Below are 14,054 nucleotides of genomic sequence, written 5' to 3' on the forward strand. Positions count from 1 at the left end.
AATGCTTGACCCACCCCGGTCCCAGATACGGGGGACGCACAAGCCCTGCAGGGAGGCACAAAGCCCTCACAGGACACCTGGCCAGTGGGCATCACCCCACCAAGGGCTGAAACCTCCAGGGCCTCTTCTGCTGCTCACAGCAGCTCCTGGGTCCTTCACGCTCCTCCTTACGCAGCCGCCAGGKTCCAAGTGTGGAACAGGAAACCATTCCAGAAACATCACACATCCCTTCTGTGCCTTTTCCCTGTGACTCCTGTTAATTCAAGGAAGCTGGGAAGATTTGAGCACATAATTAAAATAAAGTCATGTCAACTGGAGCTAAGAACCAGTGAAATACCAAGTCTGATGCAGCTGCCAGGGCTGGAGTTGTTCGCCCTGACATTTCTTCTGTCAGGCAACGCCTCCGAGCTGGCTTTAAACCTGCACAGTGTCAGTTTTAAGTCTACTCATATAGTGGCAGAAAAATAATGTGACAGCCCTAAGGAAAGCATCGAAAGCCACGGAAGCCAGCAAGATTAATTCATATGCGGTGTGACCTTTTCCTGCACAAGGTACAAAATCTCTCCTTAACAAGCAGATTTTAAAGAGTGCTGGGGGTTAGAGGTGGGGGACAAGAGAAGCAGGGAGCCCCTGTCACATCCCTGTCCTTTCCCTGCTAAGAAAAACAAAAAGAAAAGCAAGCCCCAAATCCCTCACCCAGTGAAAAAAGGAAACCTTGCCAGAGCAGCAGGCTCATACGGTCACTGCTACTGAAGTAATGACTTTTAGGATGAAGAGAAGACTTTGCAGAGAAAAAAACATTTTTTTTTATTAGGAAGAGCTTGATTATAGAAAAAAAAATCTGCATAAAAAGAAGCAGAGCAATAAAAGTTGATCCAATTCACTACTATATCAATATTAACATAYTAATCTCCAAAAGCTTATTATATTTCAGATGCTACACAGACTAAAGATTTTAGATAGAAATAGGAAGCTCAAGTAGTATATATTAAAAAAAAGCTTCAAATGTCTTTTCCTTAAACAAAAAACAAAAACAAAACAAAAAACCAAACAAACAAAACCCCCAAACTTGTAATTTATCAGTGATAATATTATCTTCAAAAAAATATTATCTTCAAAAAAATATTATCTTCAAAAAAAATAAAAGGAAATAAAAATGAACTAAGCCCCAACGCTTGCGTCCCTGCCTTTGGGAACAATTCTTTTTTAACGTGCTTTGGCAGAGCGCTGCTGTAGCGGTGGGGACTCCTTTCCACGCTCCAGCACAAGGAGTGAGCACTCAGCAARGGAGCCCTCTGAGCAGGGCTCGCTCAGCACCAAGCCTGACAGCAGCTGAGAAGTCCCTGCAACTTGGTGGCCTCTGCAAGAAGATCGGGAATTTAAGAGCACCTCCCATGGGAAGCAAACCAGTTGCAGGAAAAGCAGAGATCACTCTTGCGTGCTGCTTATGAATCACACCCTGCTGGACTCCCATGCTCTCCTCAGTTTTCGTAACATGATGAAGGGATTTTTCTTTTAATTACATAGAACAGTTGTCGCATCTATCCRACCTGCTTATCCTATGGACTAAATTAAATATTTCAGAAGCCTTGATATGAGACTCCTCTCAAGCATGGAAAGGAACAGAAAGCAATGGAAAGCACCAGCAGTTCTCCACCAGGATCCTTCTCCATATTSCCATCTTTCCACACTTTGATGGGAACCGACCTAACGATCCCACACAGGGACTCCTTGGGAACCCCTGCAACTGCACCGGCCCTCGCACCGCGCTGCAAACCAGCAGCCCTTGAAGCACGGGGCAGTAAGGAGAGCAGCGTGTGCTTTGCAGAGCTCCTTACAGAGTAAAGAAATAAATAAAAGACATCTCTAAATCAAAATTTAAAAGGACATCTGAAGCGTGGACATCCTTCATTATGGGAGCGAACCTTCCACTGTGAGGCCATTATCCATTGGAAAGGCTCCACCTGTGTATAATTATTTCTGATAAATGATACTAAGCTTCATTAAAGAGGTAGTGAGGACTCAGAGATAGCTCAAAGTGTAAATGAATCTCTCCATTGTATTCCACTTAAAACCATGCCAGTAGGAAGCCATAAAGATTTTTTTTTTTTTAAAAAAAAAAACCAAAGGTAGCATTTGCAAATGCTCTGCAAGCTGTCCAGCCCAACACCCAGCACGTGAGTGTAGCTTCATGGGCACACAGCAAGTCTGCAGGAAGGACACCATTTAATTTCCATCCCTCTTTTTTGCCCCTGTAATCACCTGCTCACTCAGCCCCAAGCCCTGTTAGCTCCTGCTGCACCGCAGGCACCATTCATGTGTGCATATATATATATATAGACACACATATATATGCATATATGTACATACACAGATGTAAAAGACTTTTTTTTAAAAAAACTTCTTATTACTCAGTAAACTGCCACAATCCCTAAGTGTATTACTGTGCATATATATATATATATATAGACACACATATATATGCATATATGTACATACACAGATGTAAAAGACTTTTTTTTAAAAAAAACTTCTTATTACTCAGTAAACTGCCACAATCCCAAAGTGTATTACTGAAATCCTGCACAAATAAAGAGAATATACACACAACTCTGCCTGTCTGTAAGCAGATCAGCAGCCCCTCAGAACCACCCTGTGCCTTTTGTCAGCACAACTGACACCAAACACGGCAACAGAGCAGAGCACTTTCCTGGTCTGCACCCCTATTTGCAGCAGTCACCTCCGGGCTCAAGAACCTCAGCGACTCCAGCAGCTTCCTTGCTGGGAGGCATGTGCCCTGACTACCTGCCAGTCACCAACTGCAAGCGAAGGCAGCCCAAGGGCTGCTCTCTCTGTAGAGCACCTTCCAACATGAGCAGAGCTGCAGGTAGGAGGAAAATGAAGCTACAAGTTGCACATTTGCGCTCAGGCTGCTGCAATACAAACTTATTATATGCAGCATGTGTTCATATCAAGACATAGAGTAAATTAAAGTATAACTGTTTCTCATGACATGTTTGCTAAATTTCAACAGCTTGGTTTGCCTCTAGTGAGGATTTTAGCCTGGCAGAGTTCAATAAAGAGTCATGAAAGATGAGGGGGTCACCACATGAAGCTTAGTTTCATGCAAGTCATCTAGCAGCAGTCTAGACAAGTGTGTATTGCACTCACTGCTATCCAGAATTGCAGTAATTTTAAACATAAGATTTTAAAAGCAGAAATTAAAAGATATTGATGCTTATCTCAGAACACACACACACACATATAGACACACATATATTCATGTACGTAAATTTATAATATGAGAATTTCATAAAATTAAAAAAAAATGCTCCAAAATAGAAACTAAACTGTATACTGAGCTCAAAGARAAGTAGAACTGGTTAGAAACTCCTTGGACCTCCTTTAATTTGCTCTTCAGTTAAAACCACTAGTTTCTATTTTCTGAATAACTTCCACTTATCCCTCCTTCCCGCCCCCAGCTACTTCCAAGAGGGGYGAGTTCGACAGAAGCCTGAGGAGGAAGGAGCCTCCGACCTCCATGGCTGGCGCAGGAGCTGGGCACTTACATTCCTCTTTGCTGGGTGAAGTTACATTCAGTTCTGTCAAAAGCTGCTGGCTGGGGTTGGCGGCCTGCGCGGCTAGAGAGGTATTGCTGTTGTCACTGTTCGTTTCTCCAGAGAACAAGTCTGTCTGGCTGCTGCTTGTGCTGGGGGTAGAGTCGTCCTCTGGCTGCTTCTTCTGGAAATCTATCAAAGACAAGATTCCACGTATCATGCCACGTGCTCAGTCACACCACACGACARGAAACAGAAACACACAACCAAAATCCCCCCAGCGTGGGCCCAGTCATCCCTATAACCTCATYCAGCACAAAGCCAGAGTAGCCTTCATCTTCCTCACTTCGGATTTGAAGCATCTGAAAACTTACTGGYTGTTGAACAGCAACAACTGATCTCAATCTTGCCCCCACAGTTATAACTGAAGGGCCTCCCAGCTTACTGCTGTGTATATCAGCACATAGCATGTGGTACCAGTTTAGAAACTGCGTGTTAAGATGCTAAGTTCCAATCAAAGCCGCCTCCTGAACGAAAAGATCAATCATCTCTACAATATTTCCTTTAATATATAACCAACCTGCAGTTTGACATTTCTGATGTCCCTAGATGTTCAGCCAAAGACCCAAGCATCAGCTGGAGATGTGCATTTAATACATGGTTTAATAAAATGATTTGWACTTAAAACTGTGGCTTTTAGCACCTTCAAAGCTTGTTTAAAACTCTACATAGTCCACGGGATTTGCGAAGCAGAGCCACTGCAGCGCGGCTGCTYCTGGTCTAACTGCCCAGAAAGTTCTTCCAAAGCAAAATTCTTTACTTACAGTTTTTCATTAAAAATAACAACAAAAAGAAAGTAGAAACTTTATGTGTTTGCAAAATGTAATTTTTAACCTTCCATTTTTTTCACTACCATTTTGCACCCCCACTGTCTGATGCTTTTTTCCCTCCGCATTCCCACTGAACTGGGATATTTAAACAATCCTATCCTTTTGCAGGAAAAAGGCAGGCACAAGGTGGAGTTGTCAGTGTATTAGAGACGAGAGCATCTCCACCCTTGAGAAGCAAAGCAAAATAATATTTGTACTCCGAATTATGCACCATAAGCAATCCATAAAATCCATTCAAAATACAGTGTAAAGTTACAGAGAAGTAATAGATACCACGACGCGTATTAAAATCCAGCAAGTTAACCTTTTTCTCAGATGGGGTGTTTTTTCCTAGATTGATAAGAATATTTTACTCAGGCTGCAGGAGCTGCTAAAGTGCCATCCACAAAAAGATGGACTTACAAACAAATTTTAAATATATTTAAGAAAGTCGATACGACAGAAGTCCCGACAGTCCTTAAAATGACAGGACAGCAAATGCTAGTGCTACACTTAAGTCTTCTAAGGCTATTTGCCTGCCCTGCACATGGACCAAGTTTTTTTTTTTCTCTTAAAAGCTATTCATTTTAACTCTAGTGATAAATTTCCCCCCTCAAACGTGAGCACGGAAGACTGGCATCACACAGCAATGGCACTGCCACAGAAAGCTCTCTAATGGAACAGTGCAGAGCTGCCGCGCAGCAGCAAAACCCTCTGTTGCAGTTAAACGCCGTTAGCCTCCATGTCTCCAGGCTGCCACGGATTCAGAACTGCTTTCTTCTCCGTTGCTAAATCAATTAACTTCCCCCAAAGTCCTGAACTGCTCCCTTATGGGGAACCCGAGAACATCTGCTGTCCCCTCCCCAACATTTCTCCACTGCAGACAAGGGGCGCTAAATAAAATGCTGAACCCGCTCCTCTCCACAGTGTGGAATGGCTGTCTGGATTCCTCCCCAAAACTCTGCTCCCCAGAGCCACCCAGAAGCCTCTTTAGGAACTTGCACATTTATTACACTCCCCTTCTCTGGCATATCAGTTTGTTTTACATTTCTGCATGTATTTCTACATGTTCCASCTTCCAAGAAGTTGATTCCATTTAAAACAGAACTACGTATCTACCAGCCCAACATGATGCTTCACCTCTTGTTGGCCCTGGTGACTATATGGCAATGCCTCAGCCTGGAAAACTGCAGATGGACATGGAAAGGAGAGTCCCACACTTCTGGTAACATGGCGGTATTTGACTAATCCACTGCATTGCCATAGGYGAATGGTCTCCGTATGTGCAATATTAAATAAAGAGAACCCCTAAATTATGCTGCTTTGAGGGTCTTTTGCTTCTTGGGGGAGGGAAAAGAAAAAGGGWTGGGGAAGGATGAGTAAGCGGTACWGAAATTTAGAAGAGAGCACATTTTAAAGGACTCCACCTTCTAAAAATACCTGCAYGACTCAGGTGCAGTGCGAAACCCGTCGCCAGCCCCAAATCCATCTTTMAAATGTAAAACAACATCCAAAAAGGCAGAGTTTGGCACTGAGACTGCACAGCGTAAGGAAAGAGCCCTCATCTCTGAAAACCGATAGACATCAGCACTGGGCCGGCGACAAGGCCGAGCCTGGCTAGTCCAGCCGCCCGCCCGCAGCGGCGCGGGACGCAGGGCAGAGCAAGCGCGAGGGCGAGCGCGGCGCTGCTGCCTCTGCAACGGGACTTGCACCATCAACCCAACTCAGCCAACTTTATAACTTGTAGCCCAGTACTTTACGGATGCAAACACACGCAGTAAGGACACCCCSTTTCCCCCCCCCATTATGTGCTACCTGCATGCGAGTGGCCTGCACTTGGCTTCCCCTAAYTGACCCTTAATTGATTCCAATTAACACGGATGCCTTGCAGATGRCCTTGCTCTCCCTCAAGCACAAGAGAAGGGGGCAGCAACCACAGGAGCGTGGTGCCTAAAGCCACCCCACTCAGCCTAAGCTGCCTCACAGGTAACACACACCACGAAACCGCACGATGCAGGCAAGATTTTGCTAATTTTGTAAGGGGATATTTTATCCTGATTAAAATCAGAATCTAGTTTTATGCACAGAGTAATGGCATCCATTAATAGCCTCAAACAAAATAAATTAATCAAGGAAATAGAGATGACAAGAAATTCATAAATTCCTYTTTTTAAAAAAAAGTTAAGGATAGACATCTGCAAATGCCTATTTGTTTGTTGTTCTATTGATACTGTGGCTGTCACTGAATCACAAAATCAGTGCCATTTGCTTCAAGAACCGCCCCCAAAATCCACCAAATCAGCCAACATGCTCTTCTAGTTAATGGAGGGTATTTTAACGTTTTGCAGAAAAGCCTCAAATGCTCCCCAGCTTTAATGAAAAAGGATGACAGTCCTTCTCCTGCTGTCGAAAGTATGTTTGTCTGCTCAACAGTGTCCCCTTTCTGCCACCCTCTTCTGGTCATTTTCCAAGTGTAAGATACCATGTTCCAAGGGGGAGTCAACATCAAATGAAGACATGAAAACTACTGCTTCTTGTGTCGGGAAGTAACAGAAGAGATCTAATAGTAAACCACTTATAATGCACCCAGTAACATTTTACTGCAGCGCTGCTGGCATCGAGCATCAACACTGTTGGTTTTCTAGTTCTAAAACCCTTTTGCCTCATCATGTCCCAGGGCTGTGCCCGGCATCTCAGCTGGTTAAGCAGCGACAGAAACATCTCACGTGCTGGATATTAAAAATGAGAAGAGCTTCTTGTTGTCATCTCACTGCGGCTCTATTTGCAAACAATACAACATATAAATATGATATATTTTCTATAAACACTGAATTCACGTAGCTTAAACAAGAAGCAAGAAGCTGTGACAAGGTTGCATGTTTGTAGAGTTCAGAAGTCAGTATTTTTTGTTTATACGATAATCTTTCGTCCTTCTGAGCTATAAAATAATACTGCTAGTGGACGCCAATTGCCTTTACAGCTTCTTACTCCAACCCTTAAAAATCAGGATCATCCCAAGCTTGGAAACAGTCTCTTATACAGAGGACTAACAACTCCTGCCCAACATCTGTACTGAGCCAGTCACCAAGCTCCCAAAATATCTTCAGTCCCTCTGTTACACCAAGACTAAAAGGAAGAAAAAACAAAAAAAAAAACCCCAAACCCACCCATTTCACCACCTACGGGACTCCTGATTCTGTAACGAGTGAGTCCCAATTCTGTATTTATTCTAATAAAGCCCTCAGCTTTGTATTAATTGCAAGGGGTCTAGAGCAGGAAACATGGAAAAACCCTTAGGCATCCAGTAAATGATTTTTGTGATGAGAGTCAGTGCAAATTTACAGTGAAAAAGACAGGTAGGTCAAAACATTAAAGGATTTTATATTAAGCCATTTTTTTTCTCCCTTGTTTGCACTCATGCTTTGCTGCAATAATGACATTTATGAGASTCTTAAGGGAGCCTAAATTTAAGCCATGCCTTTTGCTTGTTTTAAGAGTCAAGGTTACATATGTTTCCCATTCTCTGATCCRTAACAGATGTTATCACCAATAAGCAATGGGTGCATTCAAATAAATGATGTGCCAGAGCAAACATCAGCATACTAGAACAGACAATTACAGAGTCTTTAAGTACTTATTTTGGTTGGTATGTGATATTGCTCCATTTCTTTATTCTTCTGTCCCACGGCTCCCATACCTTGACAGTGTAAACTAGCACAAAGTTATTTGCAGGGTGTTTGATTCTTACACAGCACTGAACGTGCAGCCTGCACATCTTTTCTTTACAAGAGCATCTCCTCCTTTCACAGAGCATAAATTAACGTGTTAGTAGCAGTACAGCAAATACTGCACCACAGCAATGCACACAAAGGACTTGCAGCTTATTCTTGTCTGATAAGAAGGTAGCTTCTGCCTAAAGGAAACTGCACTTTGAAAGTACTTGGTGGAAAGTAACATGAATATTGCGACACAAAGTGCTACAGGGAAGTGTTTGAGTTACTGCATCCTCTTCTGCTTCAGGTTTTCTTCCTGGAAAACACGCTTCACACATGGCCAATATTACCATAAGTTTTACAGAATCACAATCTTTTAAAGGTTTTACAACTGGTCACTGGTTTTCTCTGGTTCACAGCCTACTGAAGACATTTCAAGGGCCACTCGTACGTCACTACATTTTGCAAAATGAAGGAAGCCAAACTGTAGAAAAAACTTTCTTTTAGTAGCTGAATGCGATCCATAGCTCCAGTAGGGGAACACCAATAAAATGCTACTTGGGAGCARAAGGTAATTAAGAATAAATTGCTACATACAGATAAAAAGATGCACTAGCCCCTTTGCAGAATAAGCAGGGAGAAGAGAACGGCTGCAGAATTTGAACAAGAATTTGTATTAGAGAAGACCAAAGTCACAAAACAGACACTTTTGGAATTTTCCTCTTACATACTCTTAGGGTTTTTTTTTTTCCCCACATATATTTCACATATAATTTCAAAACCTAAATGATAGAAAGGGGAGAAGACAAAGACAGATAGAGGTACGAAGGCAGTAAGCAGGCAGTGAGAACGTATCAGACAACGGAGTACTGTGCAGTTTTAARAGGCAGCTACAGCCCAGGATCATACACATTCATCACTCGGACACTAGGATCAAGGTGTGCTATAGGACTGACATATTTCCAAAGCTATTAGGTCATTTAACATGATCAAGTTTGCTTGTATTAAATCTGATAATTTTGACGTAAGTCCTATCTTAGCTCTCAAGAAAGAAATGCTTTGCTTAAAAGCATTCCCAAATCCCTGCTTTTCCTCCCAGCAGTACAAAACTGCTCTGTCTCAAAGCCATGCAGAATTCCCAGGTTTGACTACCAGATTTTCTATTGTTTTGGGAAGCAAAAAGAACGTTCAAGAGCAACTATAAACCAAGGGCTAGCAAGACAAGAGGTTCAACATTATTGAAGATGATCTTCACAATCAGGATCTAAGTCCCCACCAAATGCACATTTATGCACTTAAACAAACAGATTAGTGCTGTTTGATATCAAAGTGAGKAGAAGAGTTTACAGGAACTCTATTAACCAGGATTACACCATCTTGCAATGCGGCTGSCACGAACAGAACTGTCATTTCCACAGCATATGGTCCCATACTCTCCAAACTGAAATACTAACTGAATCAACCCCCTGATGAAAAAGGAACTTTACTACAACCGACCACGTATCCTCTGAAAGCAGCTACGCACTCCCTTGCTCTGCCTCACACTAACAAGTCGCTCTCTGCAGCTATTTCGGCACCAACCAGTAACACAGTCACTGAACCCCCCTGTGAACTGAGTCCAAAATCCTCCGGTGTCACATTTCCTATTCTTTCCAAGTAGCACATTTACCTTATTTCATTTTAAATTCTATTATTCCATAAAACTCACCACGGGCAAAAAAAATAAACATTATTGCTTGTGATGGCGCGTCCCATTGTCGGATTGAAAGCAGCGGAGCTCGGAGGAACCAGCTCTCCTTGCAGCAGGGCACAGCTGGAGCCTCCTGCTGGGGCAGCCCTCGCGCCCGCAGCCGGCACCACGGGCTCCAGGGCAGGACACGGACAATGAGCAGTGCTCAGGACAGGCCCTACTGCACTGCAAGATACCGCAGCCCAACGGGGGGCAGCTGCAGCTAACAGGGCAGCTAGGAAGCAAAGGCCATTTATTGCCCAGGTCCCTGTGGCTGCGGGGAGTCCTAAATACCCTGGATCCTGCAATCCCTGCAACAAGCCAACCCGAGAGGAGGGCAAGGGCTTCCAATAAAGGGTGCAGAACAAAGTGACTGCTCCTTGACGGACAGTGGTACGTGGAGAGGTCACATTCACCAACAGCAACATCATCCACACGGGCTACAGCAGTAACAGCAGCTTGAGCAGCTCCCGAGAGAACCAGTGGGAACTGTGGGAATCAGCAGCAAGGAGAAGCATGGAAGTGATGCAAGGCTATGGAATTAGCTTTAAAGCTAAATGGCTGCAGGTATTTTTAAGGGAACGTGTGCCACATACAGAGATTAATCGTTTAACGTGATCTGAGGGAAATACAACAGTGGGGATAAAACAGAATTAAATATAGGAGAGTTGAGAAAGTAACTGGGGAAAACATCTAAGGAGCTATGATCTACACAACTTATTCTCAAAGCAAAAAGTAGAAAGCCTGTAACATGAGCATTTCAAAGCAGATGAGACAAAATGCTGGAAAAAAACACACAAAGATGCGATTTCCTGAGTTGACTAAGAAAGCACAAAGTGATAGAGCTACTGAGTTCGGCCATTCCCACTATTTTCACCTCTGGAATTCTTGGAGCACCTGCCTTCCTTTAGGAAACAAACCCAATATGAACCACCCAAACTCAAATTAAGCTTGCAGAGGAATGAGGCATCAAAACTCAGGCCTGCACAGGGGAGGAACACTCATTTGATCAGGAGAATCTGATAAGCAAAGCCACAAATCAAGCACATGGCAAGAGCAGCGAGCAGAGAAAGCCGCCTAACGAGGTGAACCTCCAGAGGTGCCTTTCTAAAAGCCGAGAGATCTCGAAAACAGGACTGTTGGAAACCGCATTTAATTACCTTGTGTATTTACTCTGGACACTTCATTCACAAGGCACGCAGGAGCTAACACTGTTTTAATAAAAGAAACATTTCAATTAACTTTTCTTGCACGGGTGCCATCTTGGAGGTCGCCTTGTCATGCCCTTTCCAATGTCTAGAGAGCTCTCTTCAATTTTCAAAACATATGTCCATTATTTTTTAATTAATTCCTTCAGCCCAATTTATGTGGTTCCAATTAAAACAAACGTTTGCCTCATTTTATGTCTATAGTCGATTTTATAGTTCAAGTATTCTCAAATATTTGCCTGCGCTGTGAATCACCAACATGTTCRCAAGGGATAAAAGGCCTCTCGAGTACATTAAACCTTTCTGGCTCCAGCCTATAAACCMGTCATCATTTCCCTTTCCCTCATTTCTTCTCAAGGAACCTTGGTAACTACTGTTACCAGAACTCTCAAAAAACCCTCCAAATTACTWCTTCAGCAGACTCTTTTCCTAATACTCTTTGTATAACAGGGATCTAAAAATCTTTCTAAAATATAAAGGAGAGGCAAAGGTCCACAGGAAAATCAAATTAAGAATGGTATTTTGCTTTGCTCTATTTGTTCCAAGGCAGTATTATCTTTCCTCCCTTCTTTGGTTACATTAATTAGTTTATCACCACCTAGAGAATACATAATTTAAAAATTTTTTCTCTATCCCACGCACAAAGCCCAACATTTCAGTGCCTCATTCCCGCACAGCTAATCCACCCTCTGGAGGACAAGGAAGCCAACCAGCTTCACGATGCCATCGCATGACCACCACGGAACGGAACGGAAGAGCRTGCCAATCTCAGCCTGCATTTACTCTACTCACTTTTTGCTGCTTTACAAATGTGCGTGGRAGAGGAAAAGCTGATGTTTATTCATCATTTAGTTTTATCACAGTTTATCATACGGCACAGTGAGGCCTAAGAGGSGAGATTCTTTCCATTCTTCCCAAGCTTTCCGTAATCCAAGATTTCTTTGCTGTAACACATCTGCCTTTAATAATAAATGACCAGAGAAAAGTTTGGAGAGAAAGAACTCAAAGCCTGACAATGCTCAGTTGGGTGCTTTCCTGGGTAAAGCTAAGCTTGGTAAAGCTTGGTAAACTTGGTAAGTGTTTACATGAGCAACTTGTGGTTGAAAATCTATGGCAGAATCAAGTACTAAATGTCATACTTATCAGCTGAGATTTAAGCACACAAGTGAGAAAGCTGGTGGGAACTAATCTGATGTCTTTGCACGATAGCTCCAAAACCTCCACTTTTTGCTATCTTCTCAGAGCAGYCATGAAGCAAGCGCAGATTCCCCGTCACCTTCCCCTCCTCTCAAGCCATGGCAAGGTGCCCACGGCACGTCCAGGAGTGGGACAGTTTCGGGATGGAGGGCCAAGCTTGGCCTATCRCTTGGTACCACCTTCTCCCAGCTCTGTTGGGAGCTGCTCACCTGGCTAACAAAAAGGGACACTAAAGGCAGCCAGCCTTGAAAGTCATTTTGATTCAATCGTTCATATTCCACACACATATTCCATAACAAGTTTTATAACTAAAAAGGGGTCGGATTTCCAAAAAAATTTTTTTTGGTATCACAGACTTCAATTTATTGCTTTCCTTGTTCAGGGCAAAGAGAGAAAAGGCATAAGTCAACTGTAGGATTTCTGAAAAACAAACCCAAATTAAACAAAATCTTCCTTTCATCAAAATTCAACATCTGAATGGACTGACCACAGTATCAAAGTTGACTGCTTACATTTAACTATAACAAAGCATAACAAACTTTTCAGTTAATAGATAACAAAGAACTTTCATACCAATTATTGGGTTAAAGCCAACGAAAATATGCATTTCACTCTTAGCCAATTAATGCCAGATTATCTATTCCAGAATAATATCTGGAACGCATTCCAAAATATGAAACTATTTTCAAATGTTTCCCCCCCAAAAAAAAGAAAAAGTTATCTGGTGAGCTTCTGTCCAAAGTTCAGGACTTCTTTTAATGCTTTTTTTTTTTTTTTTTTTTCTCCTTTTTCTCCCCCTGACAAATGTTGCCTGTTTCCAAATTTAGACACTTTTCTGGAATGGAAAAACTAATAGCAAAATACTCCATTCCTATCTCCCGGTGGAAAAGAAAGACACTACACTTCTTTGGGAATCCACTTTTTTTTTTTTTTTTTTTTTTTTTTTTTAATAGCAAATATATGTGGGCTTAGAATGTCTCTTGCCATGATGAAGTGACTCTTCCATCTCAGTGCTGGAAAATCACAACCTAAATTGGTTAAAACATATATCTCTGTCTATGTTCTAACAACGAGATTAAGTACAGCAGAACATAGAGAAAGCTTTAGAAGAAAACAATCCTYTAAAGGCTTCAAAAACCCATTATCCAACCTGACCTTTGTGCTGTAGCTTGCAAGTTACTGTGGGTGGGAGCAGCCGCCTTCCAGCCGCTCCTGCTCCCACATCCCAGGCTTGCAAGTCACCGGCACTCAGCCGAAGGGACGTGCAGCCCATTAGGGGAAGGCAGCCTCAGCAAAGCGTAAACTTAAATCAAAGCAGCAATTTGAAGACCTTCAGCACGACACTAATTAAAAGCTGGCAATGGTGGGATCTTGCAGGCGAATATAGATTCAGAGGCCTCTGCAGCCTAAGCCTTGCTTCTATGGGTTTCACTGTGTCACAGCCCTGGAATTAGGGTCCCTTATTTACAAAAGCAGCCCAGTTGTTCAGTCCTCTGCAGTCTTAGAGAAAACAGACAAGATTACATCGGTTCTTCTATTAATAATACACAAAACAAGTAAAACCTGCTTTAAGTGTTAAATGGGGGCGGGGTGATGGTAAAACATGGTTTCATTATGCTCAGAAAGAMCAAGGGAAAAAAAACAACTTAAAATGCTTACCAAACAGAAAAGAAAACAGGGATGAAAAATGCTAGTGTCAGAGATGTAGGTTTTTTTTTTTTTTTTTTTAAACACTTTCCAAAGAGCAATATGAAAAACAATAAACTAACAACACTTTTGTG

The 14,054-nt window shown here is 42.5% G+C and overlaps 1 protein-coding gene across 5 annotated transcripts in view; it reads right to left on the reverse strand.

Annotated features, from left to right (window-relative positions):
- The window catches only part of ZFAND3 (zinc finger AN1-type containing 3), a 118,781-nt gene that overhangs the window by 30,863 nt on the left and 73,864 nt on the right, over positions 1–14,054 (reverse strand). For all 5 annotated transcript variants that reach the window (XM_026034033.1, XM_026034030.1, XM_026034029.1 and 2 more), the window contains one exon: positions 3,570–3,749. In XM_026034033.1, coding sequence (XP_025889818.1) covers positions 3,570–3,749 — 180 coding nt within the window. The remainder of the gene's footprint in view (positions 1–3,569; positions 3,750–14,054) is intronic.

The sequence above is a fragment of the Nothoprocta perdicaria genome, unplaced genomic scaffold (genome assembly GCF_003342845.1).
Source record: "Nothoprocta perdicaria isolate Ctin4 unplaced genomic scaffold, notPer1 scaffold_139, whole genome shotgun sequence".
NCBI classification, from domain to species: domain Eukaryota; kingdom Metazoa; phylum Chordata; class Aves; order Tinamiformes; family Tinamidae; genus Nothoprocta; species Nothoprocta perdicaria.